Source organism: Eucyclogobius newberryi, unplaced genomic scaffold (genome assembly GCF_026437365.1).
Source record: "Eucyclogobius newberryi isolate DKJ021-1_F unplaced genomic scaffold, fEucNew1.0.hap1 SCAF_9, whole genome shotgun sequence".
Taxonomy (NCBI): domain Eukaryota; kingdom Metazoa; phylum Chordata; class Actinopteri; order Gobiiformes; family Gobiidae; genus Eucyclogobius; species Eucyclogobius newberryi.
Window position 1 is genome coordinate 7,778,175 of NW_027316532.1, and position 25,064 is coordinate 7,803,238.

At 43.7% G+C, this 25,064-nt stretch overlaps 2 protein-coding genes across 2 annotated transcripts; one reads left to right on the forward strand and one right to left on the reverse strand.

Moving 5' to 3' along the window:
- Positions 1-886: 886 nt before the first annotated feature.
- Positions 887-3,308, forward strand: LOC140353915 (growth arrest and DNA damage-inducible protein GADD45 alpha-like). The gene is made up of 3 exons (XM_072438708.1): positions 887-991; positions 1,903-2,110; positions 2,678-3,308. Exons 1-3 carry the CDS (start codon positions 891-893, stop codon positions 2,789-2,791), a joined length of 423 nt encoding a protein of 140 aa, XP_072294809.1. The 5' UTR covers positions 887-890; the 3' UTR covers positions 2,792-3,308.
- A 1,854-nt stretch (positions 3,309-5,162) lies between these two features.
- On the reverse strand, positions 5,163-25,064 carry LOC140354328 (protein transport protein Sec16B-like). The gene is made up of 16 exons (XM_072439290.1): positions 24,641-25,064; positions 24,455-24,541; positions 24,066-24,352; positions 21,270-21,367; positions 21,107-21,194; positions 20,107-20,321; positions 19,890-20,035; positions 19,461-19,527; positions 19,223-19,356; positions 18,887-19,111; positions 11,377-11,474; positions 7,203-7,284; positions 6,472-6,589; positions 5,613-5,724; positions 5,428-5,533; positions 5,163-5,339 (listed from the first exon to the last, which is right to left on the reverse strand). The coding sequence occupies exons 3-16, from the start codon at positions 24,329-24,331 to the stop codon at positions 5,163-5,165; spliced, it is 1,932 nt and encodes a 643-aa protein (XP_072295391.1). The 5' UTR covers positions 24,332-24,352; positions 24,455-24,541; positions 24,641-25,064.

A 25,064-nucleotide genomic window follows, 5' to 3' on the forward strand; every position in this document is an offset into this window, starting at 1 on the left:
ACTTAAAAAGCTAAATATTGAAGATACATGAGCTCTACTGTCATAATAATTAGCTACTGTGTCGACATATAACTCAATATATAGCTGGAATAGCTGGAAGTACATTTTCGGGGCTCAATAGTCGCCCTGTTTAAATTATCTTTGGACAAGTGGGGCTTCGTTTTGTCTGCTTTTTACATAGTAGGTTACAACAAGCTTTCAAGAGTCAAGTAACGTTTGTGGAAAAAAGGAAAAAAAAGTTTTTTTGTGTCAGTATTTATGTATCAATACACATCGAAAAAGTACAAGTGCACGGTCCAGCCGTCACGAACATGCTAATGCTAACCGGCATTAGCTCAGGGTTTTGCTAGCGTTTTCACTTTTTTGTCGTCGAACTTGAGGAAAAACTTGCCAAAATGCGTGCTTCTTAGGTTTTCTTCTCTTCCAAAAAGCATTCCTCGCCACAAGTATATGATTTTTATAAGTTTTGCAACTTTACATATTATTTCTGCTTATTTGTCTTAAATAGCTAATTTGCAAACTAATGATTTAGTGAAAATTTAGGCCTGCAGCAATTATTCTGAATAATTGTATCTAATTATCAAACTAATCGTATTTTGATAATCGTAATAGTTAATTTGGACTATGCAGACTCTTAAAGAGCAAATGCAAAAATGTATTTTATCACAAGGACAGCAAAATTATGAAAAAAATTCGTTCAACCTTTATTTCGTTAAAAGGTATTTCAAAAAGTCGAAGTGTGCATTAAAAATTATCGTTTGACCAGCTAACTTATCGAAAAAGAATTGCTGACTGGTTGACCATGTTAATATACTCGTTAGTTGCAGCCCTAGGTAAAGTGGCATCCTTTTAAGTGGACACAGATTGACATATGTTGTGTTTTTTCCAGTATGGAATCGGTGGCTGTTGCACTGGAGGAGGTCCTGACCTCTGCATTGCCCCAAGGTTGCATCACTGTGGGAGTTTATGAGGCAGCCAAGTCACTCAATGCGTAAGTTTGCAATAGAACAATGGACCTAACCTTTAAATTGCCTAGTTTGAAGCAAACGTCTTATTAATTGCATACAGTTACAATCAAGGTAACTCACTTATAAGTTAGCTAAATTGATCAAGTCACTGAAGTAGGTTGCAGATTGGTTAATGTGTATTTTTGACATATTTGGAAGGGCTAATTTGAAAAAACATGATTAATAACAGTATAGTAGTAGTTTCCTCAAAAAGGGTTGGAATAATAATGTTATTGCACTAAAAAAGATTCTAGATCCTAGACAAAGAGTTTATTGTAAGTCTCCAAAAAAAGACCAAACCATTATGTTATGCATTGTCTGACCTTAAAGACTCCCCCAAGGACCAAAAGGAAATGACCTGCTGCTACTGACGTAATGCTTAACTTCAAACTGTAATAAGCAGTGATAAATAATGAGTTTAAGTAGTTTTTTTGTTTTATTCGTCACTATGTGCAAACTTTCTTGCCCTAAAATGTGCTACAGAAATCAAGTGTATTGCATTGAAAGAACAAGTAAGATAAGATAAGATATTCCTTTATTGTCCCACGTGGGGAAATTTCATTGATGCAACGCAGGTAGATACAGAGGTAGATACAGAAGAAAAGAACAGATCACTTATAGGAAGTTTGAAAAACACTCTCAGTAGAAGATCTCCTATAAACAAAAGCTCCTATAGACAAAACCCAACAAGGGATGGAGGGGAAAAAATAATAAAAATAAATAAATACATAAATACCATTGCATGTGATCACGACAGTAATTGCACATGAATATGTGTAACGACGGCACATGGATTGCACATGAATTTCACAGTACATATGACGGAATTGCACATGGTTAGGTCAGTATTGCGAGTGTAAGTAAGTAATTGTTGTTGCTATTTTTATCCCAACAGTGACCCAGACGACGTGGTTCTCTGCTTATTGGCCACAGACGACGAGGAGGACGTCGCTCTGCAGATTCACTTCACTCTGCTCCAGGCGTTCTGCTGCGACAATTACGTCGACATCCTGCGAGTGAGCAACTTGCAGCGTCTGGCCGAGATTCTGGGCGGAGGGGTGAAGTCCACAGCAGACTTGGATCTACACTGTGTTCTAGTTACAGTAAGTGTCATTAGTCACTCACAACTGCTTACAAACTGTTTTACCAACCACTTAGGGCTTCCTATTGCTCACACCCCGCGAGGCTGTGAAAGGCAACTATTGTTTAGCCAGGTATCTGTGAGGGCTTTGTTCCTGGCAAGGGCTGAAAAGAGTTGTTGCTATCATTTGCTTTAGAGTTTGTATGCAAAAAAAAAAAATCAGGGAAAAGTGGCTGTCTCCTTCTCTTTCAACAGTTTGTGCGGGATTGGCTTATGTGTCATACTAAATTATAGGTTAACTTAAAGGGGACATAGTAAGCAAAGGTTTAGCTCAATATTGTGATATAAAATGATGACCTACTTATGTTATAGTTCAATTTTAAGTATCTGTAAAAATACCTATTTTAATTAAAGACTATGATTCATCTAAATTAATGGAATAGTACAAGTAAAACTGCATTTTACAGTTTTAATTAATTCATGTCTGCAGTGAAGAATTCTATACATTGCTGAGTGAAGCTTTATCAGTTGCAGGTTTCCTTTCGTAGCATTAACTAACCATCATTCTTTCCTGTCTTATTTTTTGAAGAACCCTCAATCTTCTCTATGGAAAGGCCCAGCATTGAGCAAAGTCAACAGATTCTGCAGAGACAGCCGCTGCTTGGATCAATGGGTGCCGGTTATAAACCTGCCCGACCGATGAAGTGTTAATGTCTTGTCTTGGGACTCTCTTGGGCCCCTCAATGGATCAAACGCGGGGAAGTGAGCAGGGAAAAAAAACTAACCAAAGAGCACAAGGAAGCCAGCTGCAAACTGAACGTGGCAGAGCTGAGGCAAGGATGACTCAGCAGAAGCGCCAGGATTTCCAAAGGATGATTACGCAGTTTGCCGAGAAAGCAAACGGAAATTCAATCATGTTGGCAGATAAAGCACGTGGTTGGGGGCAAGAGTGGAAAGAAACACAGAAAGAACTAATTCACTCAGATCTTAACGCAATTCTTTCAAGACAAGTGCAACATATTTATTTATATTATTTAAGTCACTTTGATGATATTAAGAAGGGAATGTTTTCAAAGTTATTCTGAAGGCAATGCAATGTTTGGCTGTCTTGTTTTTTTTATGTGTTCAAGATGAAATTCATATTTATTGTTCAAAGTTCATAGATTTATGCATTGTTTTGTTAAGTTGTATTCAATAAAAACAACTTGTTCGGAGTGCAAGTTCTCTGTTGTCATTGTTTTTAAAGTGTAACTGCAGCCAGTGTAACTTCAGCCAGTTACATGGTGTGCTCACTTAGTACATAAAGTGATCATCTGCCCCGGTACCAGGAAAGACGGGGAGAACTCTGGAAAATGTACAAATGCCAAAAACATGAACTTGACGTGCTCATTTCACTCTTCCCTCAGGAATTTAGAGTGCACATGACAGGTTTTAATGTTTTTGTAATTATCACTTGGTTTGGCGGGATAGTCCTTGTAAACATTTATTATAATTTTGCATCGGTCAAGTTGCTGTTTGTGAAGAAAAATTAAAAAAAATAAAAGTTCAGTAAATAGTGCGGAGTTCTAAAACAGAATCCCACTGTCTATGTCATCAATAAGTGACATTCCATCCAAAATGCAAGGACTATTTACATGCAACAAACACATTTTCTAAATAAAGGTGTTATCAGGTATTAATATATGTCAAATCATAACTATTGTGTAATTGACATGGCTTTTGGCTCTTGTTTACAATTTTGGTTCCTAGCAAATATGTCACATCTGCTGCTCATGTCCAACCAGGAAGTAACAGTATAAATGCCACCAAAGCTGTCAAACTGTAGAAACACATGCAACTTCTCTAAAATACAATCATGGGCACTGCATTTTAGTGAAATGTGTTGTCTAAACTGTAATAGGCACTTTAAGCTGTCCTTGTATTTTCTATGGAATGTCGCTTATTGATGACTTACACTAGGGGAATTCCTTTTTAGAACGCACCACTACTTCCTGTACGTTTGAACGTTAACTTCTACATTTTCCTTCACAAACTGCCACTTGACCGATGTAAAACGGAAATATACTTACAATCATTTAGATACTTATCTATATTAACTAACGTATAAGGAGCGCCCCTTACTGTTAGCATATTTCTTGGCTAATACTGGCGTTGTGTTGTGTATTCACTCTAACCACCATCCAAAGGCAAGAGTTTGTGTTGAATTGGTCTAAAAGGACAGTCCCTCTTGTGCATGATTGTAGAGAGAGAGATTAGTTAAGTCAACCTGTCTGGAAACTGTCGTAAAACTTGACCTTTGGCTCGGTTAAGGTCTCCGATTTCGCTCAGAGGAGGAGAATTCCCATTGTTCACCGCTCACTCTCCACGACTGCCACGCCCATGCAATCTGAGCTACATTTACAGCTGACTCGATCAAAATAGTAGGGATGGGAACACGCAATTTTAGTTTATTTTTAGACTCAATACACCATGGGAGACTCAAAATCTGCCCTTTTGCAAAAGTACAGACACTGGACAGAAGAACATGTAACTGCTTTGCTACTATCCAAACCAGTTTTCTTGTTTACAAAGACTTAATTAATAATGAATAGGTTATTTATTAAAGATGATTCAGGCTTCAGGTTAGTTGTTCGGGTTAGTGTATTAATTAAATAGATACTAAGCCTAAATCATTCATAAGAAACTAATTTGTTCATTGTTAATTAAGTGTTTGTTCATGCTTTGTTAAGGCTATTAAAGGTGTGGTTACGGTAACAGTTATGGTAGAGGTAATTCCACAAGTTACCTAGCAACCATACTGTAAACAAGGGCCAAAATCCATATAGATTACACAACAGTTATGATTTGAGAAATAATAATACCCTATAACACCTTTATTTTCTTAAATGGATGTTTAAACGGTCAGAAAAACGTGTCAGTTGCGTGTAAATTGTCCCTTATTGATGACATCACAGAGGGATTCTGTTTTAGAACTTGACACTACTACTACTACACTAACTCAGCACTACTTCCTGTTTACACTTTATTTGTCAATTTTTCGTCACAAACTGCAACTTGACGGATGTAAAACTATGTTAAATATTTACTAGAGATGCTATCCCGTCGCATTGTACCTTTAGAAGTAGATCCGTGAGCACAAACATGGGTGCGTTCTGCCGGAGTATGGCCTGTCCCACCACCTCACAGTAGTAAAAGACCTGAGAGGGAAGTCCGCAGTCCAACAGCCGAGTGGCATACAGGAACTTATACACCTGACAACGGACCAAACATCTCAAATACAGGTCGCTCATTTGACAATATTGGAATGAACTTCTCGGATGACAATGACGCTATTTGTACCTGAAAAGAAGGTATGGAGAAGTATTTCCCTCCAAGGTTCTGGCAGTACTCCAACAGCTCCGTGCACTGGATGGCAGAGTTTGTGGCAAAGTCTTTAAATGGCCGCCTACACAGTTGGAATAGAAATGATGTAACAGTGAACATAAATAACTACAAGCTCCTTCCAGTGATGAGTCTGGTCCTACCTGTGGCTGCTGCCCAGGAACACCAGCCTCTCGTCCTTTTGAGTGAAGGCTCCAAAGGGCAGTCCGGCGGTCAGGTAGCACACATGAGCTGAGTGCAAGAGTCCTCTGGAGGCTGCAAGGACACGAGGGCACATCTAATCAATAAGAATTAGAGTAAGCTGGAACCTTGAGTAACCTTGCTACAGTATGAGCATCACTCTAAATTGAGTTCTACACATGTATCAATCTGGAAAGGCTCTCGCTGAAAGACCTCAGGACAAGACAGAACGTCATGAGGAACCTAAGTGCTCCAAGTGTCACAACAGCGAATCATTTCGAGAATCAAACCTTTGTTAAACTCATTTGAGAGAAAAGCACAGACGTCTTTCCTCCCCACAAATGCAAAAGCACTTCTATGTTGACTTTTCCAAAAACAAAATATTCCATATTTCTGTTCAAATGGGCCAATGTACATCTGTCGGCGCCGCCATGTTTGTTTTGGTCCATTTGGCGCTTCACCTCAACTTCTGCCCAAACCACAATGCTGCCCTGTGATTGGTCAGCCAACAGCAGGAGCAGGTCCAGATGACTTCTCAAGAGTGTGTGAACTCACAATCATCAGGAGAATACATTCATTTGATCAAAATTAGAACTGTCAGTGGTGCAGTGGTTTATTGTGTTGCACATATGTTGGTTCTGTGAGTTTGCAGCTGATTCTGATTTGTTTTTGAGTTGAGTCAGAAAACAGAAAATATTGTGAACATTTTTTAATTGGGTTCATTTTAGTATTAGATGTTTGATTTGTTAACTCAAATAAATGTGAGTAAACGTAACCCATAGTGTAGTACATAGTGTACATTACATAGAGCAGGCTGCATACCCAGAGTGTCTCCCATGGTGGAGACGGCCTTCTGTTTGACAGCAGGGTCAGAGGTCTCATTGGAGAGGATCACAGCCAGGTGAGGCCTCCAGTCGCCCCACTTCTCACTGCCACAGCACTGGACATAAGAGAGCACGGGTCAGAGAACATGCCACGCTCTGGAAAGCACTGAGAAAAAAGACACCACGAGGAAGAAGTGTTTATATATTAAGCACGCTAAAAGATTAAATAAAACCATTTTTATAAAGAGTATACACTTCCATTCAAAAGTTTGGACATTTCATTTAAAGTTGGGGTATTTTCTTTTTTTTTTTTACTAACTGAGTACATTTTGTGTCCCCTCAGTGCGTTCTGTCTAGAGCTAGTATAAAGTATATTATTACTCGTCAACCTAGAAGTAAAAGCAGAAAGCAGTGCTCTGATTGGCTGAACCTAACTTCACTTTGGCGTCTGACAAAAAGCTATTCCAAACTAATTAAATGAAAGGATGTGAGGCCAATGGTTCCAATGGGTTTGTCAGAGTCAGGGACGAGTTAAATGTAAATACCTACTTCCTCCTTTAGCAGTGTGAAAATGACTTCATCATGAAGCATTTTGAGAGAAGCGACTTTGAGGAATCTGAATCTAAAACATATACAACCAGGGACAACAGCAGGAACATAGCCTATGTATCATGTAGACAAAGCTATATCCAGACTTAAAACAGAGTCACCTGATTGGTGTTTAGTTACCGTGGCTACAGCAGGGATCCTCCCGGACAGCAGCTGGAAGAGGGTCTGCAGTGGGTCATTGGCTGTGAGCTGTCCTGTAAATCTGTCCAAAACACAGATCTCAACTGTTTTAACTTCTCTGTAACTGATAAAACACTCTGCATTGTCACACACGCCCTTGCCGAGCTCAACATTTCAATCAAAATCACTTCCCAGTCAGCCGGAGGAAGACATCTGATACATGAACCTGATTACATTAACTGAGGTATGTCTAACTAGGGTCAAAATAGACAGCAGTAATGACAGGGTTCAATGATCGAAAGACAGTGCACTTAAATACAAGTCATTAAAAGCTTACGACACCATTTTGGACCCTATAATTTACACGTTGTAGAATAGGGTTAATGTTGTCTATAGACTTGATTTATTACATACATTTATGCCTAAATCCTCTTCTTTACTTTTAGATTGTCGCTTCAGGAGCTGCAATATTAAGTAATCAATTTCCTTCTCACTTCAACACTCAATTTAATATGTTTTCATTAGACCAGGGTTTTTTCAGCAAGACCAGCATTTTAAGCATTTTGTTCACTATTTATGTTTTTGTTCAAAGTTCACATTTAAACCTGTCCAGGAGCATTAACCTTTGAGAGAAAACTGAGACATGAAGTTTAAACTGAAACAAGAAGTGTTGAGCACTAAACTAAAGGATTTTACATAGAATAAGACTAGATAGTTCGCTGTTTACTAAGCTAAATATTTGCAATTATTCAAACTGTGATTTTGATTTGATGGTGACATATATTGCAGCCCTACACAGGAACACAACTTTAATAAGGCTTGGAACATTAACGTTATATCTGGTTATCTGATTTAAATGAAAGGGTTAGGGATGTCACAATATCACAATATGAAATTTTAGTGTTATTGTGAGAAGAAAAAAATATAACGATTATTTATGATTATTGACACAATAAAACCAAAGTGAAATCCTTAAATTTCTTCCTTTCTTTTACTGTTACAATAGTATGTGATTAGCTTTTTTTTTAAGGTAAATGTTTTTGGAGTACGTGACAAAATGTACTTTCTAAAATAGTCACGATTATTATTTTTAGTTCATACGATTATATTGTAACCTGAATAAACACGACTATCCGTTAACCGAAAAATCTTGACATCCCTAGTTCTGATAACATAACATTTTTCAATTCTGCTAAAAAAGTACTACTGCTTGTCATTTTGGGCCAAAAGAAATTGGTACACACTACGTTCAACTTGATAATTTAAAAAAGAGAAAAGATCTGTTAAAAGTACATTTAACTTCACCACAAAATGTACCAGCCAAGTTAAACATTACATACATCAAATTAAATTGCAAATCTAAAACCCAGAGATAAGACAGAATTAACACTCCAGGGTTGATTTTGTCCTCCCATCCCAAGCCCAGTTTAATGTTCAGTTTTATGTCAGAAGAGAATAATCTGTGTTTACTAAAATTATCAAATGAATAAAGCGCTAAGAGGCAGACGACTTCCACCACAGATGGTAAAAGAAAGAGGTGAGGTTCGCTAAGTTCTAGTTGGACACATTCTTATTTATTTTGGGACGTGTTGTGAGACCATGTCAGGGCCGTTCTCGGGTTTCCTCCTGCACAAGTCACATTTTTAAACGTTATGGATCCTTGAGCTGAGACACCTTTGGCATCTCTAATCTCAATGCAAGTAAATCATGGCTTCAAAACAGCTAAACCAATCAGATTTTTGCATTCATCAGGGTGTAAAAAGGAAGTAAAATTTAATACCTGTTAAAGACCTCATTGCAACTTTAAGTAATAAATAAATGAAAAGTTTGACTCAATAAATTGTTGTGCTTAGTGATGAATAGAGAACACTAGAGATGCACCGATTCCAAAATTCTTGGCCGATTCCGATTTCCGGTTTTTAAGGAGGTCGGACCTGCCAAAACCGATTTTTCCGATACCGATTTTCTATCTAGCCACTGATTTTCAGTATCAGTATTATATATGTGAAAAAGGTGCATGTATACAGGACACACATTTTAGAATATAAACTATAATTTATTTTGTGGAAAAATAGAAAAATAAATAACTATATATAAAAATAATATATATATATATACAGAACTATATACTAACTAATATATGGCCTGGAGAAGAGTGGGGGACACAGAGGAAAAAGGAGTCCATTTCTCCTGCAGAAGATGCAGCTCCAATGGTTCCAGATTGAAATCAAATGAACTATTTTCATATAGTAATTTATACATTTGTAATTTTACACATTATTTTGAATGAGCTGGAACCCTCTGCAGGAGAGGAAGGCGATGGAACATGAGGAGGGTCAGTCCTAGAGCGCTGCCAGCAACTCCCTCTCAAAGCTGGAGGACTCTGGCTCCAGGACCTCTTCCTTGTGGGCCTACAAAAAAAACACACATTGCAATTTAGATGACACAGGCTAAAAAACAAATTGTAATCCAACCAAATGCTTTTACACACCTGTGGGTGCAGCAGAAGGGCCAGCATTCCCTGAAGGAGCAGGAGCAGCAGGAGCAGGAGCAGGAGCAACAGGAGCAGCAGGAGCAGAGGCAGCAGGAGCAGGAGCAACAGGGAGGTCTGAAGGCAAATCCAGATCTTCAAAAAGAACATTATACAGCAGTTATATTTTAGCCCAGTACATTTACTGCAATATTATTCAAACTTTTACTATTATAATACAGTATATTAAATGAGGCACATATGTTGCCAATATCATTTTCCAGTTTCATCAGCTCTTTGATAACTTCACACACTCACTAGAAGCACAATGAGCTGTGCACTATAGATTCTAGAGCACTATAGATTCTAGTGCACAGCTGATTGTGTGAACATTTCTTTGAGGCTGTGGGACAATTAAATAGTCCTGACATTAGATTGTAGTCACTCATTTCGCTGTTCGAGTCAGTAATTTAAGTTTTGTATCTACGTAATGTGATCTCAAATGCAAAGTATTTTTAAAGTCTCATTTCAGGTGGATGAGATCTCTTGTTAGCATTAGCTCGTAGCCTAGCTCTCTGCTAGTTGAGCAGAACAACAACAACAACAACAACTAACTCTTCTGACAGCCCTGCTGCTGCTGCTTCTTCTGGCCCCTTCATGTGTCCCTACTCTTCTGCAGATAACTCTGAATAAACACATGAACTCGTCATGTGTTCATGTGTTTATTCAGAACACATGAACACAAGCGCAAATTATTTGGACCGCATCAACTATCAACACGTAGATTTTACTCGTCTCAAAGTTGTAATAACTTACCCCACAGTCCAGTCTCCTCTGATCCTCCTCCAGGCTCGCTCCTTCTTGTATTCCACCAAAGTTGAACAAATCTGAACTTTTCTGCCACTAACGATTTTAACGCTTTGAAGCTTATGCCTGTCAAAGCGTCTAGAGCGGAAAACACCAAAACGCACCCTCCGCGCCGCGGGAAACGCAGGAGGTGTTCGACACACGTTTACATAGACTTTGAGTGTAAACTGGACACTTTGGCCGCCGCGCTCTGAAAGAGGCTTGTAGTTTTTAGCTGTTTTGCTCTGGGCGCGTTGAGCTGCTACGCATCGCGCATGCGCGCATGCGGGTCAGTTTGGATCAGCCGAAAACCGGCAATTACGACATGGACCGGCCGGTCACCGATTCTGGCCGATTCGACCTAAAACCGTCTTTTTTAATCGGCGGCCAATTGAGCGGTGCATCTCTAGAGAACACTGCTCTTGTAGGACAGGAAAGAAAAAACTAGACAGAATAATTTAACTAAAATGCAGTGTAGGTAATCTAATAGAAACAAAAAATACTTATAATAATATACTTATTATAGACAGTGGCTTTTCTTCTTTTGTATGCAAAGGGCTGTGAAATGGGTCTAAAAATGTATAGCCATATATTTGTTTTTGAAATTAAAACCTTTACACCAAGATTATAAATACAAATAATGTTACTTGTTAATGGCTTTAATTTCAACTAAAATAATCAATAAAGTTCTAAAACCTTTTAAGACCCAGCGGACACTTTGCTTATACAAGTGAACTAAGAATGCTATTGTATTACCGCATATCAGAACGTCTAAGTTTAGTCAGGGAGGGAATTTCAACAAAAATGGCTGCTCGTAATCACTTGTAAGTGACTTTTAGCAGCTGTTGTGCGCCTCACCTGTTCAGTACAGTAGTGTAGGACCTGCTGTCCATTTTGCTGGCCAGGAACAGAGCGTATCCCCACAGGCCGCTGTTCATCGCAGACTCCAGCGCTTCCTGGAAAGCACAGTAGAGAAATGAGTGGATATATGAATGTCTACATAAACATAGACATTCATTCATTCATTTTCAAACGCTTGTTCCCGTTAGGAAACTATGGGTGACTGGAGCCTATCCCTGTGACTTTGGGCCTTAGTTGGGATACACCTTGGACAGGGGCCAGCTCGTCGCAGGGTTAACGCAGGGTTAACACAGAGACATAGACACACAGACACACATTCACTCTCACATTCATTCACTAGGGCCTATTTAGAGTGGCCAATTTTGCCTAACACATGCATGTCTTTGGACGGTGGGAGGAAGCTGGAGAATCCGGAGAGAGCCCACGGTAACACGAGAAGGACATGGAGACTCCACCAAGAGAGATCACGTAATGTTTGTCTGGCCCGGGAATCAAACCCATGATATCCATATTGGGGGGTGCAATATGGAGATACTTTGTGTCAATCTTTATTTAGGTTTTAAATGTGCCACACTGTTGAAGATTCCAGGCAATAACATCTTGGTGGGGACAAGCCAGTGGTGGAGCACTCTATAGTGCAGGGGTGGGCAAACTACGGCCCGCGGGCCACACCCGGCCCGCAGGGCCTTTCAATCCGGCCCGCCAAGCTTTTTTTATTTTCCTTTTTTGCCCTCAGGCATCTGTCTGCACTTGTATCCTTAATAAATATGACGTGAAATGAATTAAATAATAGATTCAATAGCCTATATTTGACAGAAAAGTGATATTTTATTTGATATTTCATTTTTTTTATTTTTATTTTTTCACACCAATGATCGCGGGCCGGCCCTCCGCTACTTGCCTGGATACGAATATGGCCCTCGAAGGAAAATAATTGCCCACCCCTGCTATAGTGCATAGTGCACCTTCATTTATATTATTAATTAAATTTGCATTCATGTAATTTTGTATTAGTTTAGATTAGTTTAACACACGAGAAATAAATAAAAACTTTGTGGCATTAAAAAAAATACACATTTATTTATAATTATTTATGCCATACTACAGTTTTTTACCTGTAGGCTTTATCAGGCAGGAAAGGACAGTGTGAAATGGGGATGAGAGAGAAGGGAGGACATGCAGTAAACTGTAAGAGAATGTTTTTTTTGACTCTAAGATAAATGGGGGAAACACTGCTTTAAAGGGGACATAATATTCCAAATCAACTTTGATGGGCTCATAACCTTGTTAAACAGTGTTTCCTCTTCATTAGTTTACTCAGTTGTATTTTATTTGGTTCCTGCACGTTTGAGAAATGAAGCCTGCGTAAGTTCACCTGGAAGACCTAACCTAAATCTGCGTCGGCCTCCATGGAAGGACCCCTCTCCCCAGCGCCATCATCGCACTCAAGCGGGCGTCCGCCTGTCCGTCTGTGAGAGTCAGATCCCTCACTTCACCATGGACTCTTCCAGGTTTCTGCGCTTATCCCAAAGAGGTTATGCAGTTTTTCCCGGCCAAGAAGGATTGGTAAAAGGACAGGGGACGTCCGCGTCATGGCCCCTACACCTGCTCCTCATCCCCAATCAACGCTCTCAGTCACTCCTCCCCGCTCCAATCAACGCACAGGCGGCAGCATTTAAACGCTCAGGTTGATGGCTCAGTCGCTTCAAACCGTATCTGCGACTGATATCATGTCAGATTCCAAATCAGATTTCAAATCAGATGACCCTCCACTCAAGGCTCCCCGTCCTTTCAGGGGCCCCCCGGGCCCTCCCGCGGTCCTCCGGCTCGGAAGAGCGCATCCACCTGACCCGGCGGAAGAGCTGAGCGGCTCGCCGCGTTCTCTCATCACAGGACTCCTCACTTTCGCTCGAAACGCTTCCATCCACCAGCCGCGCGCCCCGCGGCAGGAACCAGGATATCATCAGCCGCTCCGCTCACGCTGCGGTGCCGCGGCGCCTCCTCCACAGCGAGAGTCGGGACGTCTCCTTCACTCACGTGGCTCCTCCCGCGCCACAGCGTCTCTCCACCTGATCACGCTGACACCGGGTCCAGCTGCATTGCTCAGCAGCTCCAGAACACGCTCTTCTCCACGTCAGGCTCTACCACGATGTCAGCGCTCTCATCCTCTGCTCCAGGAGGCTGGCCCCAGGTTTCGCGGCCCGGTGACGCCCCCAGTCAAAATTAAGTATTCCTAAAATGTTTTATCTGAGTATATTGCACGAATCACAATCGTAGTGATATTTTCGAGTCTCAACCACGTCGTTCTTCATAGACGACCAGAGTTGTAGAGCCGTGTAGAGGCTTAAACTGTGTCTTCACGTTTGCGGCGCACGTTCCCCTCCCGCTCCTCATGAGCACAGAGCGCACCTGACACCTGACGGAGCGCACACGCGTTGGAGTGCACACACACACGAGAAGGGAAACACAGCATACGGGTTCTCTCGTCAGCGCGTTGACGTCACATGGCTTTAGCGCCCCGCGGAGCGACACCGCAAAACGATCAGTGCAAGCACCGCACAAGTCCATGCCATTCATTCAACCCCCCGACCAAGCTGGCTCCCCCGACACCCCCGCTGCAGTCGTGCGGCCCTAATCGAATGCCCAATGCGCCGCCAGTCGAAATATTATATATATAGTATTCTCATTGGGCGTAAAATCGCACAAGTCGCTCAGTTTGCTTCAACTGTTTTTCATGTTCGTGGCTGCGTGCTCTCCCTCCCCCAAAGGCGCGGGGGAAGTGCCAAACGGCGCAGGTTCTCCCTCTTAACCAGGGATTTTCTCATTACCTGTCCCCTTGTTTTCTAGGCCGCGCTTGCCCCGCCTACTCCCCGTCCATCCCAATTTGTAATATCTATACCCGCTGTCCCGCTCCAGTCTACATCCCACAGTCAGCCTCTCCGGCCAGCTCCCGTCTGTAACTCAAGTCCCAGTTATCCCTCGCCTTCCCCGCTGCCCATCTCTGCTGTCCCGCTCCCGTTCATGTCCCACATCTCTCATGCACCCCTCCGTCCGCCTCCCGTCTGTGGCCCATGTCCCACAGGCACCCCTCTGTCCGCCCCCCGTCCGTGGCCCATGTCCCAAAGGCAGCCCTCTGTCCGCCCCCCGTCTGTGGCCCATGTCCCAAAGGCACCCATCTGTCCGCCTCCCGTCTGTGGCCCATGTCCCACAGGCACCCCCCTGTCCGCCTCCCGTCCGACCAGAAACGCGTCCAGGGTCAGATCAAGGGTCAGATCAAGGGTCAGATCAAAGAGCCGGTCTGAAACCGCACCCTTTCGTCCGCCTCCAGTCTGTGGCCCATGTCCCACAGGCAACCCTCTGTCCGCCTCCCGTCTGTGGCCCATGCCCCACAGGCACCACTCTGTCTGCCTCCCGTCTGTGGCCCATGTCCCACAGGCACCCCCCTGTCCGCCTCCCCTCTGTGGCCCGTGTCCCACAGGCACCCCTCTGTCCGCCTCCCGTCTGTGGCCCATGTCCCACAGGCACCCCTCTGTCCGCCTCCCGTCTGTGGCCCATGTCCCACAGGCACTTCTCTGTCCGCCTCCCGTCTGCGGCCCATGTCCCACAGGCACTTCTCTGTCCGCCTCCCGTCTGTGGCCCATGTCCCACAGGCACTTCTCTGTCCGCCTCCCGTCTGTGGCCCATGTCCCACAGGCACTTCTCTGTCCGCCTCCCGTCTGTGGCCCATGTCCCACAGGCACTTCTCTGTCCGCCTCCCGTCTGTGGCCCATGTCCCACAGGCACTTCTCTGTCCGCCTCCCGTCTGTGGCCCATGTCCCACAGGCACCCCCCTGTCCGCCTCCCGTCTGTGGCCCATGTCCCACATGCACCCCTCCGTCTACCTCCCGTCCGTGGCCCATGTCCCACGGCACCCCCTGTCCGCCTCCCGTCCGACCAGGTCCAGGGTCAGGTCCAGGGTCAGGTCCAGGGTCAGGTCCAGGGTCAGGTCCGACACGGCACCCCTCTGTCCTCCTCCCATCTGTGGCCATTTCCCACAGGCACCCCCCGTCCGCCTCCCGTCCGACCAGAATCAGGTAAGAGAGAGGAAGAGAGAAAAGAGGAGAGAAAAAGAAAAGGAAGAGAGATAGATAGAAGAAGAGGAAGAAAAGATAGAAAAGGAAGAAGAGATAAGAGAGAAAAAAAAAAAAAAAAAAAAAAATAAATCCCGACTGCTACCCACGTCTCAGTCGTCCCTCTCCTTCCCCGCTCCCGTCCATGTCCCGCTGCCATCTCCCACATCCCGCTCCCGTCCATGTCCCGCTGCCATCTCCCACATTCTGCTCCCGTCCGCATCTTCTGCTCACCCGCGACCCACAGCTTACCTGCCCTCGCTCGGCTCCCCGCTATCTGCAGGCAAGCCCGACTCCCCTTCCCTATGCTGCACCTCAACGCTCTGCCGTTTGCCGGCGCCTCAACGCTCTGCCGTCTGCCGGCGCCTCATCGCTCTGCCGTCTGCCGGCGCCTCAACGCTCTGCCGTCTGCCGGCGCCTCAACGCTCTGCCGTCTGCCGGCCCCTCAACGCTCTGCCGTCTGCCGGCCCCTCAACGCTCTGCCGTCTGCCGGCCCCTCAACGCTCTGCCGTCTGCCGGCCCCTCAACGCTCTGCCGTCTGCCGGCCCCTCAACGCTCTGCCGTCTGCCGGCGCCTCAACGCTCTGCCGTCTGCCGGCGCCTCAACGCTCTGCCGTCTGCCGGCGCCTCAACGCTCTGCCGTCTGCCGGCCCCTCAACGCTCTGCCGTCTGCCGGCCCCTCAACGCTCTGCCGTCTGCCGGCCCCTCAACGCTCTGCCGTCTGCCGGCCCCTCAACGCTCTGCCGTCTGCCGGCCCCTCAACGCCTGCCGTGTGCCGGCCCCTCAACGCTCTGCCGTGTGCCGGCCCCTCAACGCTCTGCCGTGTGCCGGCCCCTCAACGCTCTGCCGTCTGCCGGCCCCTCAAACGCTCTGCCGTCTGCCGGCCCCTCAACGCTCTGCCGTGTGCCGGACCCTCAACGCTCTGCCGTGTGCCGGCCCCTCAACGCTCTGCCGTGTGCCGGCCCCTAAACGCTCTGCCGTGTGCCGGCCCCTAAACGCTCTGCCGTCTGCCGGCCCCTAAACGCTCTGCCGTCTGCCGGCGCCTCAAACGCTCTGCTGTCTGCCGGCGCCTCAAACGCTCTGCCGTCTGCCGGCGCCTTCCCGTTCACGCTCTCGCATCTGCCGGCGCTTTCCCCTCTATGCCGTCCGCAGGCACCTCCCCTCTATGCCGTCTGCTAGCACCCTCACGTTCTGCCGGCGCCTTCCGTTCACGTTCTGCTGTCTGCCGGCACCTCCCCTCTACGCTCCAAGCATCTCAGTCATTCTACACGGCTCGGCCTGGCTAGCGCCGTCCCCTTCCCTTCTCGAAGAGTATTTATTTCTTCATGAAGAATCATTCAGTCTTCGATCCACTGCGCTTTTACACGGACGCTTCCGCCTCCTCTTGTTTTGGGGGGGTTATGTTAAGTCCTTCTTTAATCTAAATTTCAAATCTCTTAACACCGCACGCACACCGGTCTCTCTTGCCGCCCCATTCCTAGTCGTTCCTATGTCCAGAAGGCCAGCCCACGTCAGCACCCCGGTCTTAGAACGCCCTAGGGCCACGTCGTTCCCGCGCATCTGTCCCCTCTACTCCGGGCTCGTTTAGATTAGGAGCCACCAGGGGTACATCGCCCCGACCTGCCTCTAACTTCTACAGCCTAAATTCCCTGCACCCCGGTGCAGTCTCAACTCAAATACTGGTGGTGGTTCTAGATTTCCTCATTACCGTCCCCCTTGTCTCTTGAGCCACGCTCACGCCGTCCACTCCCGGCCTGTCCTGATTCAGTCCGCGCCCCACGTTCACGGTCCAACTCTGCTGTCCCTGCACCCGTCCCGCAGTCTACAGTCACTTCCTGTTCCGTCGACACTTCCCTTTCTGCCGTCTGCCTACACCTAGTCCCGCCGCATGCCGGCTTGTCCCGTCCTGCCGTTCTCCCGTCCACGCCCTGCCACTGCGGCACCTCCACGTCCGCTGGCATTTCCCTGCTACCCCTGCAACCTTTGACCGTTTTCTCTCAATTCCTATCCACTTCCAGGCTTTCCATTTCAGTCGCATCACTCAGACACTTCGCATCCACAGGGAGTCACCCTCACCTATACGTCAATACGCTCCCCAGTATCCGCCCCTCCCGGGACACCACTAATCACGGCGTCCTCGCGTCCCTGCCGTCCCCCTCCGTAGTCAGCTTCTACGTCTGTTCTTCCGGCGCATCAGCGATAACACGGCGGCTCAGACCCCGGGTTTTTTGGGGGAAGGTATCTAATTCAATCAAATCATGGAGTGCCCATGATCGCTACGCCTTCCACCGGGGTCTGAGCGCCAAATAAACTTTGCAATAAAGTTCGCTAAAACATCTTTTCTGCTTTTGTGTCTGAGTCTCTCCAGGGTGAAATGAAGCCTGCGTAAGTTCACCTGGAAGACCTAACCTAAATCTGCGTCGGCCTCCATGGAAGGACCCCTCTCCCCAGCGCCATCATCGCACTCAAGCGGGCGTCCGCCTGTCCGTCTGTGAGAGTCAGATCCCTCACTTCACCATGGACTCTTCCAGGTTTCTGCGCTTATCCCAAAGAGGTTATGCAGTTTTTCCCGGCCAAGAAGGATTGGTAAAAGGACAGGGGACGTCCGCGTCATGGCCCCTACACCTGCTCCTCATCCCCAATCAACGCTCTCAGTCACTCCTCCCCGCTCCAATCAACGCACAGGCGGCAGCATTTAAACGCTCAGGTTGATGGCTCAGTCGCTTCAAACCGTATCTGCGACCCACCACCTCCCCTGCTCCTCCTCTGCATCTATTATTCTCTCCACATCTACCACCACCAGTCTCCAGGCTCCGGGGGGAAGGTATCTAATTCAATCAAATCATGGAGTGCCCATGATCGCTACGCCTTCCACCGGGGTCTGAGCGCCAAATAAACTTTGCAATAAAGTTCGCTAAAACATCTTTTCTGCTTTTGTGTCTGAGTCTCTCCAGGGTGAAATCTTGTTTTGTCCTGCAACTGAGGCTCGAGTGTTCCGAAAATTCCTGTTTTCACCTTCCCCCAATCCCCGCCCACATCCCTGAATTTAGTTGTGATTATTTGAAAATAGAAAAAGATTCAGAGTAAAGGCCCATGTGAGTAGGACGCGGTGAGCAGCAAATGCTGCTTGGAATTATGTTTTTGCTGCTCAATCACGCTCACATTCTTGACAACAAAGTTCTACCACCACTTCCTGATCTGCATGTCTCAGCTCTGTGTGCACAGGCCTTAGCACATGTAGGAGAAACATTTCAATAAAGCAGTTTTAAATCAATATGGTACTCTACGAAGAACAAAATGTAAAATTATGATCAAATTATGATATAATTAAATACTAAATATCTGAAAAAAGCATAATAGGTCTCCCTTAAGACTATGTAATGTGTTTGTGTGGTTGACCTTCTTCCTCCCGGCCAGCAGCAGCTGTGTGTAGCTCCTCAGGGCTTTATGTGCACTCTCTGAGCTGCAGTGTCCCGTCAGCAGGTCATCCTCTACGTCAGAGGGAGGAGCTTCAGCCACAGAGCCCTCAATAAAGTCTATGAGCGAGGCCGAGTCGGACTGACCACCGCCTGTCCGCCGAGAGCCCTGGACCAGCAGCTCTGCCATGTCGGAACCAACTATTTGCTGGGAAACAATAGACAATTAGATTAAAACTTTATAATGCAGATCTAGATCTATATCTATATATATATTACTAGGACAGATGGGACAGATGCATATGGGACTGAAACTCACTCCATTTTGTCTGCAGAACAGTATGAGTAAGTTCCACAAGAGGGCAGCAGAGCTCTTGTCGTGCAGCTTGACATCTCTCAAACACGCTCCTGCCATCTGGTGGGCAAACTCAATCGCATCCACTTTGTGCAAATCTTCCCTTTGAATATTAGTACAAAACTCAAATTAAATTAAATCAAATTAAACAAACAATCAAGTATAGTATGTATTAGTCAATTTAGGACTAGGACTTAAGGACAATATCTTGTTAAGGGCCCTGGGAACTTCCTTGTTTCTTGTTGTTCTTTTGTCTCACTAAGAATTACCTGTGCAATAAAAAACATTTTTATAAGATTAAAATTGGTCTCACAGAAAGACCTTGCGTATGTGCAATTCATGTGCAATTACTGTGAAATTCATGTGCAATCTATGTGCCGTCGTGACACATATTCATGTGCAATTACTGTCGTGATCACATGCAATGGTTTTTATGTATTTATTTATTTATTTGTCTATGGGAGTTTTTATTTATAGGAGATCTTCTACTGAAAGTGTTTTTCAGACTTCCTATAAGTGATCTGTTCTTCTGTATCTACCTCTGTATCTTCCTGCGTTGCACCAATGAAATTTCCCCATGTGGGACAATAAAGGAATATCTTATCTTATCTTATCTTGTAACCTACTGTACCTCCATGCTGTGTATTTCCAAGTGGCTGACATTCTTCTGAGTGGTAAAACCTGGACAGACCCGTAAAAGTTGTCCGGACGGTCCAAAACTGACCACCGCATGAGGGATGGAATACTTCAGCGGTGCGGACAGTTGGTGGCTTGGTTCTTAAGACACACACACAAAAACAAAATTGACAGTACAGTAAAATAAATAAAAGGTACAATTGAAAACGTACCTGTTTGAGATGGAGCTGGCAGAGGTGCAGGCTCGCTCTGCTCTGCCCCGTTGATGTACAGACTCAGTTCGTAGCTGCTGGAGGACAGACCGGAGATTCTGGAGTTTTCTAAAGATCCCAAATAATATGAGGAACTAGTTTCACCATTTTCTTTGTTTGCAGCATCTTCGTAGTCATCTTTGTGTGTCTGTGTACTGTCTTTCCTTTGGTGATATCTAAAAAGAAATCGTCAATACATGTTTTGAGGCAGTAAGAGTACTTAGGATACTTTTTTGAGTAATCTTATTTTGTATTTCCAGGTAATGTAGTGGTAGTTGTTACTATTTCAAATCAGTAACGCAGGCCATGTGTACATTGCTAAATTATTAAGACTTGATAATGATGAATGATGAATGACTCTTCCTATGATTATACACATTATTATCTCCTTTGGTGGTGTACAACATTGAGAAGGGCCAGTGATAACGGTTCAGTCAGGGTCATTGGTTGTATGAATATTTTGAGATTTAAAGACATAACACATTTTGAAGTGTTGAACATATTGCTACAAAATATTGCAACTACTTTATGGCAATGAAACAATAACACTAAAGCAGGAAATTCCCAGAAAACTAGTTTCTAAATGTAAAATATCATTAAAAAACATAATTTTCAATATGTTACACACGGAAAAAGCTGCCGTATTCTCTGCACTATAAGGCGCACTATCAATGAATGGTCTATTTTCAATCATTTTTCATATATAAAGGCGCACCGGACTATAAGGCGCATTAAGCGAAACAAAACGATCAAAAGTAAGTTGATGCAGTAATTCTACGCATAATAGGAATACAATGCGCAGGGTTTGAAATTTGTATTAATAATATTGAGCAAACATTATTACTACTTACTTAAACTGGTAAATCAGTCAAAGAAAATGTACTACTTCAATTATTTGGACTTAATTTGAACCGCTATCATCAATTCAACAATATAAACAAACCCGGTCTTCATAACTTACTCTGTGCTGGTTGAAGTATTTTTCTGTTTTGTGTTGTCTTGATACTGTTCCCTTTGCCAGGAGTCGTGTTGACCCCACTGACCTGCATCTGTAAAACGCAAAGGTCTTTAAACGCAGCTCGACGCAAGAATAGTATAGTTTATGAAAATATATGGGTGAATACCAGCGTGCTGGTGCTGTCCTCCGTAATGGTCGTGTTGGTAGTAACCATAGCTGTCCCTGTAGTCCCACTGGGTGTATGCTGAGTGGTCATAACCATGCCTGGACACAAACACATGACAAGAGTATCAAACTAAACATTGTTACAGTAATTATGTATTGAGTAGGGCAGCAACAATCGATTATTTTAGCAGTCACGTAGTCAGTGATAATTTTTTTGATTTGTTGACTTGTCAAACGATTATTTCTATTGTGTATTGGGACTTAAAATACATTATCAACCAAATAATGGTTGAAATATGGTGACTGAAAGTGTCTAGATAGAAAATATTTATGGATGTATGTGTATTATTTATGAAAATTAGAAATCGTTCATTATTTTTTGACATTTTGATTTAATAACGCCTGTAATGTCTGTATAGTCCAGATAATGATTACGATGATCGAAATATGACTACAATCGTTTCTATGGTGACAAGTCATGATTAGTCGATAATGTATTTTTAAAGTATTCCAATTAAAAATCTGCAAATTCTAAATTTGTTTATTAATATTCTAAAAACTCTATTATTATTATTCAGCTATGTCAATCCAACCACACCACAGCATGATCAGCTTTTACCAAACTAAAAATATACAACATTTTTCCCCATAGTTAAATACTTAAGGTCAGCCTTTGGAATATTTGACATTTGAAAATGCATCAACTGAAATATTCAAGGGGCTCTATCCGATTTATCTTTCATGTAATAAAGTCAAATCTGTTTGGCTCTAGAACAGCTTTATCGTAGCTGTCACATACTTTAAAGACGTACAAGAACAGAAGACGAAGACGTACAAGAACAGAAGACGTACAAGAACAGAAGACGTACAAGAACAGAAGGAAGACGTACAAGTACAGTATGTGGCAGTAAATGCACCTTGTCAGTTGGCTGCCTGTAAATGAGGCGTTGGGAAGGAGACCCAATCTTGCGACCTCTGAAGAACTGTATAAGTTCTGAATATATTTTCCCCAATCTTCCAAGGTTGTCCGGCCAGAACAAAGGAGGACGTCAGCTTTGCTTATCACTCTTTAATGAATACTTGTGATGTATAAAGGAGTTGTTGGTGGTTTGATGGTTTGGGGTTAGGTTTCGATGTTTGGTTTCTACAATACAGAAGTACAGTGAATAATGGATATTAACACACAATAATGCAATGAATATGGACAGATACACATAGAATATATAAACAGTAAATATGTGAATAATTAGCTACATTAAAGAAAGTTCAAATGAGGCATAAACAGTATACAAGTAGCAATATTCACAACAACGCAACAGAGCAATGATTTCCAGCCATATTCTCGCCAAAGCTATAAATTCCGAGAGTCCTTGAACGCATCACCACTAGCGCCAGCGTGCTGCGGAGTGATGCTGGCCTATGGGCCGTGAACGCATCACCGGCGCAGATTACGTTGCCGAGATGTAATGCCAGAATAATGCCAGAATAATGGGACAAACTAACTACAAGTAATGACTAATAATAACACGGTTGAAACAGACAGAGACAAGACATTAGGAGGAATAATCTCACATTCTCAAGGACCAAACCCACAAGAAATCACACGAGGAGCGGGGAGCAGACGGAGGCACCGTGCCAGACGAAGGGAAAACAACACTAACTTTGCTACATCCATGTGCTAAACACACACAAGTCCCGTCAGGTGCTAAATTGTGATTGGTTGAAAGTGAGGAGACGTGATTGGCTGAACTATCGCTGGAGATCAGGTTACAAATAGTAAATAGAAATGTAAAGGAATAGCACTAGGAGTAAACTAATAACTAAACCGGAGTGATTAACTAAATGATGAACAAATCAAACATTATATTTACATACGAACACTAGACCCTTGTTAACACTGCCAACCGCAATTAAAAGCAACACACACAAAATAAATATCTGTATTATAAATATAAGTGGCCTTTTTAGGCCACTACAACGTAATATATCAGTGGTATTATCAGACAGATAATAAATATCAGATCAATGCATAGCAGTTCACACATTGTCAGTAGTATTGTTTTTATGTGTAGGTTTTTAATTCCCAACAGTGAAAACAATGTAGGCACTTCGGTGTACACCATTATTGTATGTTTTTGGCTTAAAAGCTTGTGTTAGTTGAAGGGCTGAAAAAAAAAAAAGATTTGATTAATCTCAACTAATAAATTATTGAGATAATCTGGACTATACGCAGGGCCCAAACATGGCACGCCCTGAGAGAAGAGGTTTTATGACATGGACAAAGCAGCTATTACATCAAAATGAAACAGACATTGAATGTTTTTTTGAATAATCTATACAAGATGCATCACTTTAGCTCAATCAAATGAAAAAATGTTGCAATGTAAATAAGTAATTAGCTAAATAATTGTTAGTTTAAGCGTATTATTGTTTTATATATACCGGTAATGCATAGTTATGGTCAAAGTTATGTTCATATTTATATTTATATCATCACTAAATTGCACTGCCAGTTTTGCGCTATTGTTCCTCCCATACTGTCCTTTTAAAAATTATATTTAGTCTATTCTTATCTAAATCTATCCAACACCTTACTTTTTATGTATGCCTTATTTTACTACTATTGTTATTCATTATTTTATGTTGCACCCGACTCATGGCTGAATTTTGTTTGTTGACAAATGTTACATGTTAAATGTGTACTTACAACTCTTTCAGTGCTCAAATATGCTCAAACATAACCGCAAAATTATATATCGGTACTTTGTGAATACTGTTGCCATTATTAAGGACAAACCTTGAATGTGGCCGCTGTTGCTCTGTCCATCCATAGCCTTGGGGAAAGTGCTGAGGTCCATAGGCGTAAGGATCTCCCTGTACAGGACTGGTCACTGGGGGCCTGAAGTGTGACTCAGGACGGCCCCAGGTCCTGTCCCATTTCCTGGGGTCCGGCGGAGGGTAGTACTGACCTCTATCCTGGGTCGGATACTTGTAATAATCCGCTCTACTGTCCCTGGCTTTGGGATTTACCATTTGTGACCTGGGATGCCCTCTGTGCTCCATCCTTCAATTTCAGTTTTAAACCTGGCAAGCACAAACACACAAGTTTAAAATACAGAAATTGAAATGCAACATCTGCTATTTAAAAAAACATATGTTTTTTGCTTGTTTGTTTGGGATACTTACAATGCCAGGAAAACCCAAAGTACAACTGCAACTGCCACATCATTTCCAAAGCTGATAAGAAGCCTTCTGATAGCACATGTAGAGGCTCTAACGATAACAACAGGATAAAGTTCATTTTAGCACACGGCCAAGTTTATAAAAACACAGATTTAGTTCAAATGTCTGGACACAAAGAACCAAACTTACCATCTTCTGCACCTCACTTTGTATGTGCGAGCCCAGCCCTTGAGTCACAGGGTAAACAAAACCGAGCACGCCCGTGTTCTTTGACAGCTCAAGTTCAGTGAAAGCAGAAAAATCACTTCTGTTCTCACCAAAGCACAAAATGCATCTATTTGTGAGGTTTCCAGCTCGTCCTATGAACGGTTGCGTAAGTTAAAGTTCACGTCCATGGAAAATAAAGAGCGGTGCCTTGCCACGTTGCCTGGAAGAAGAGACACAACAAACCGGGAGAGAGAGGCAAAGTTATGCGCCGGTCTGGGATCAGTTTGAGAGGGGGAAAGGAGGGGAAAGCGACGGAAAATGTGGCTCACAGTCAGTCTTCTGCAGGAAAGGGAGAAATGGCGCCGAATGAAGAGAGCCAACAGAGGGCGCTGTTTGACTGTGAGAG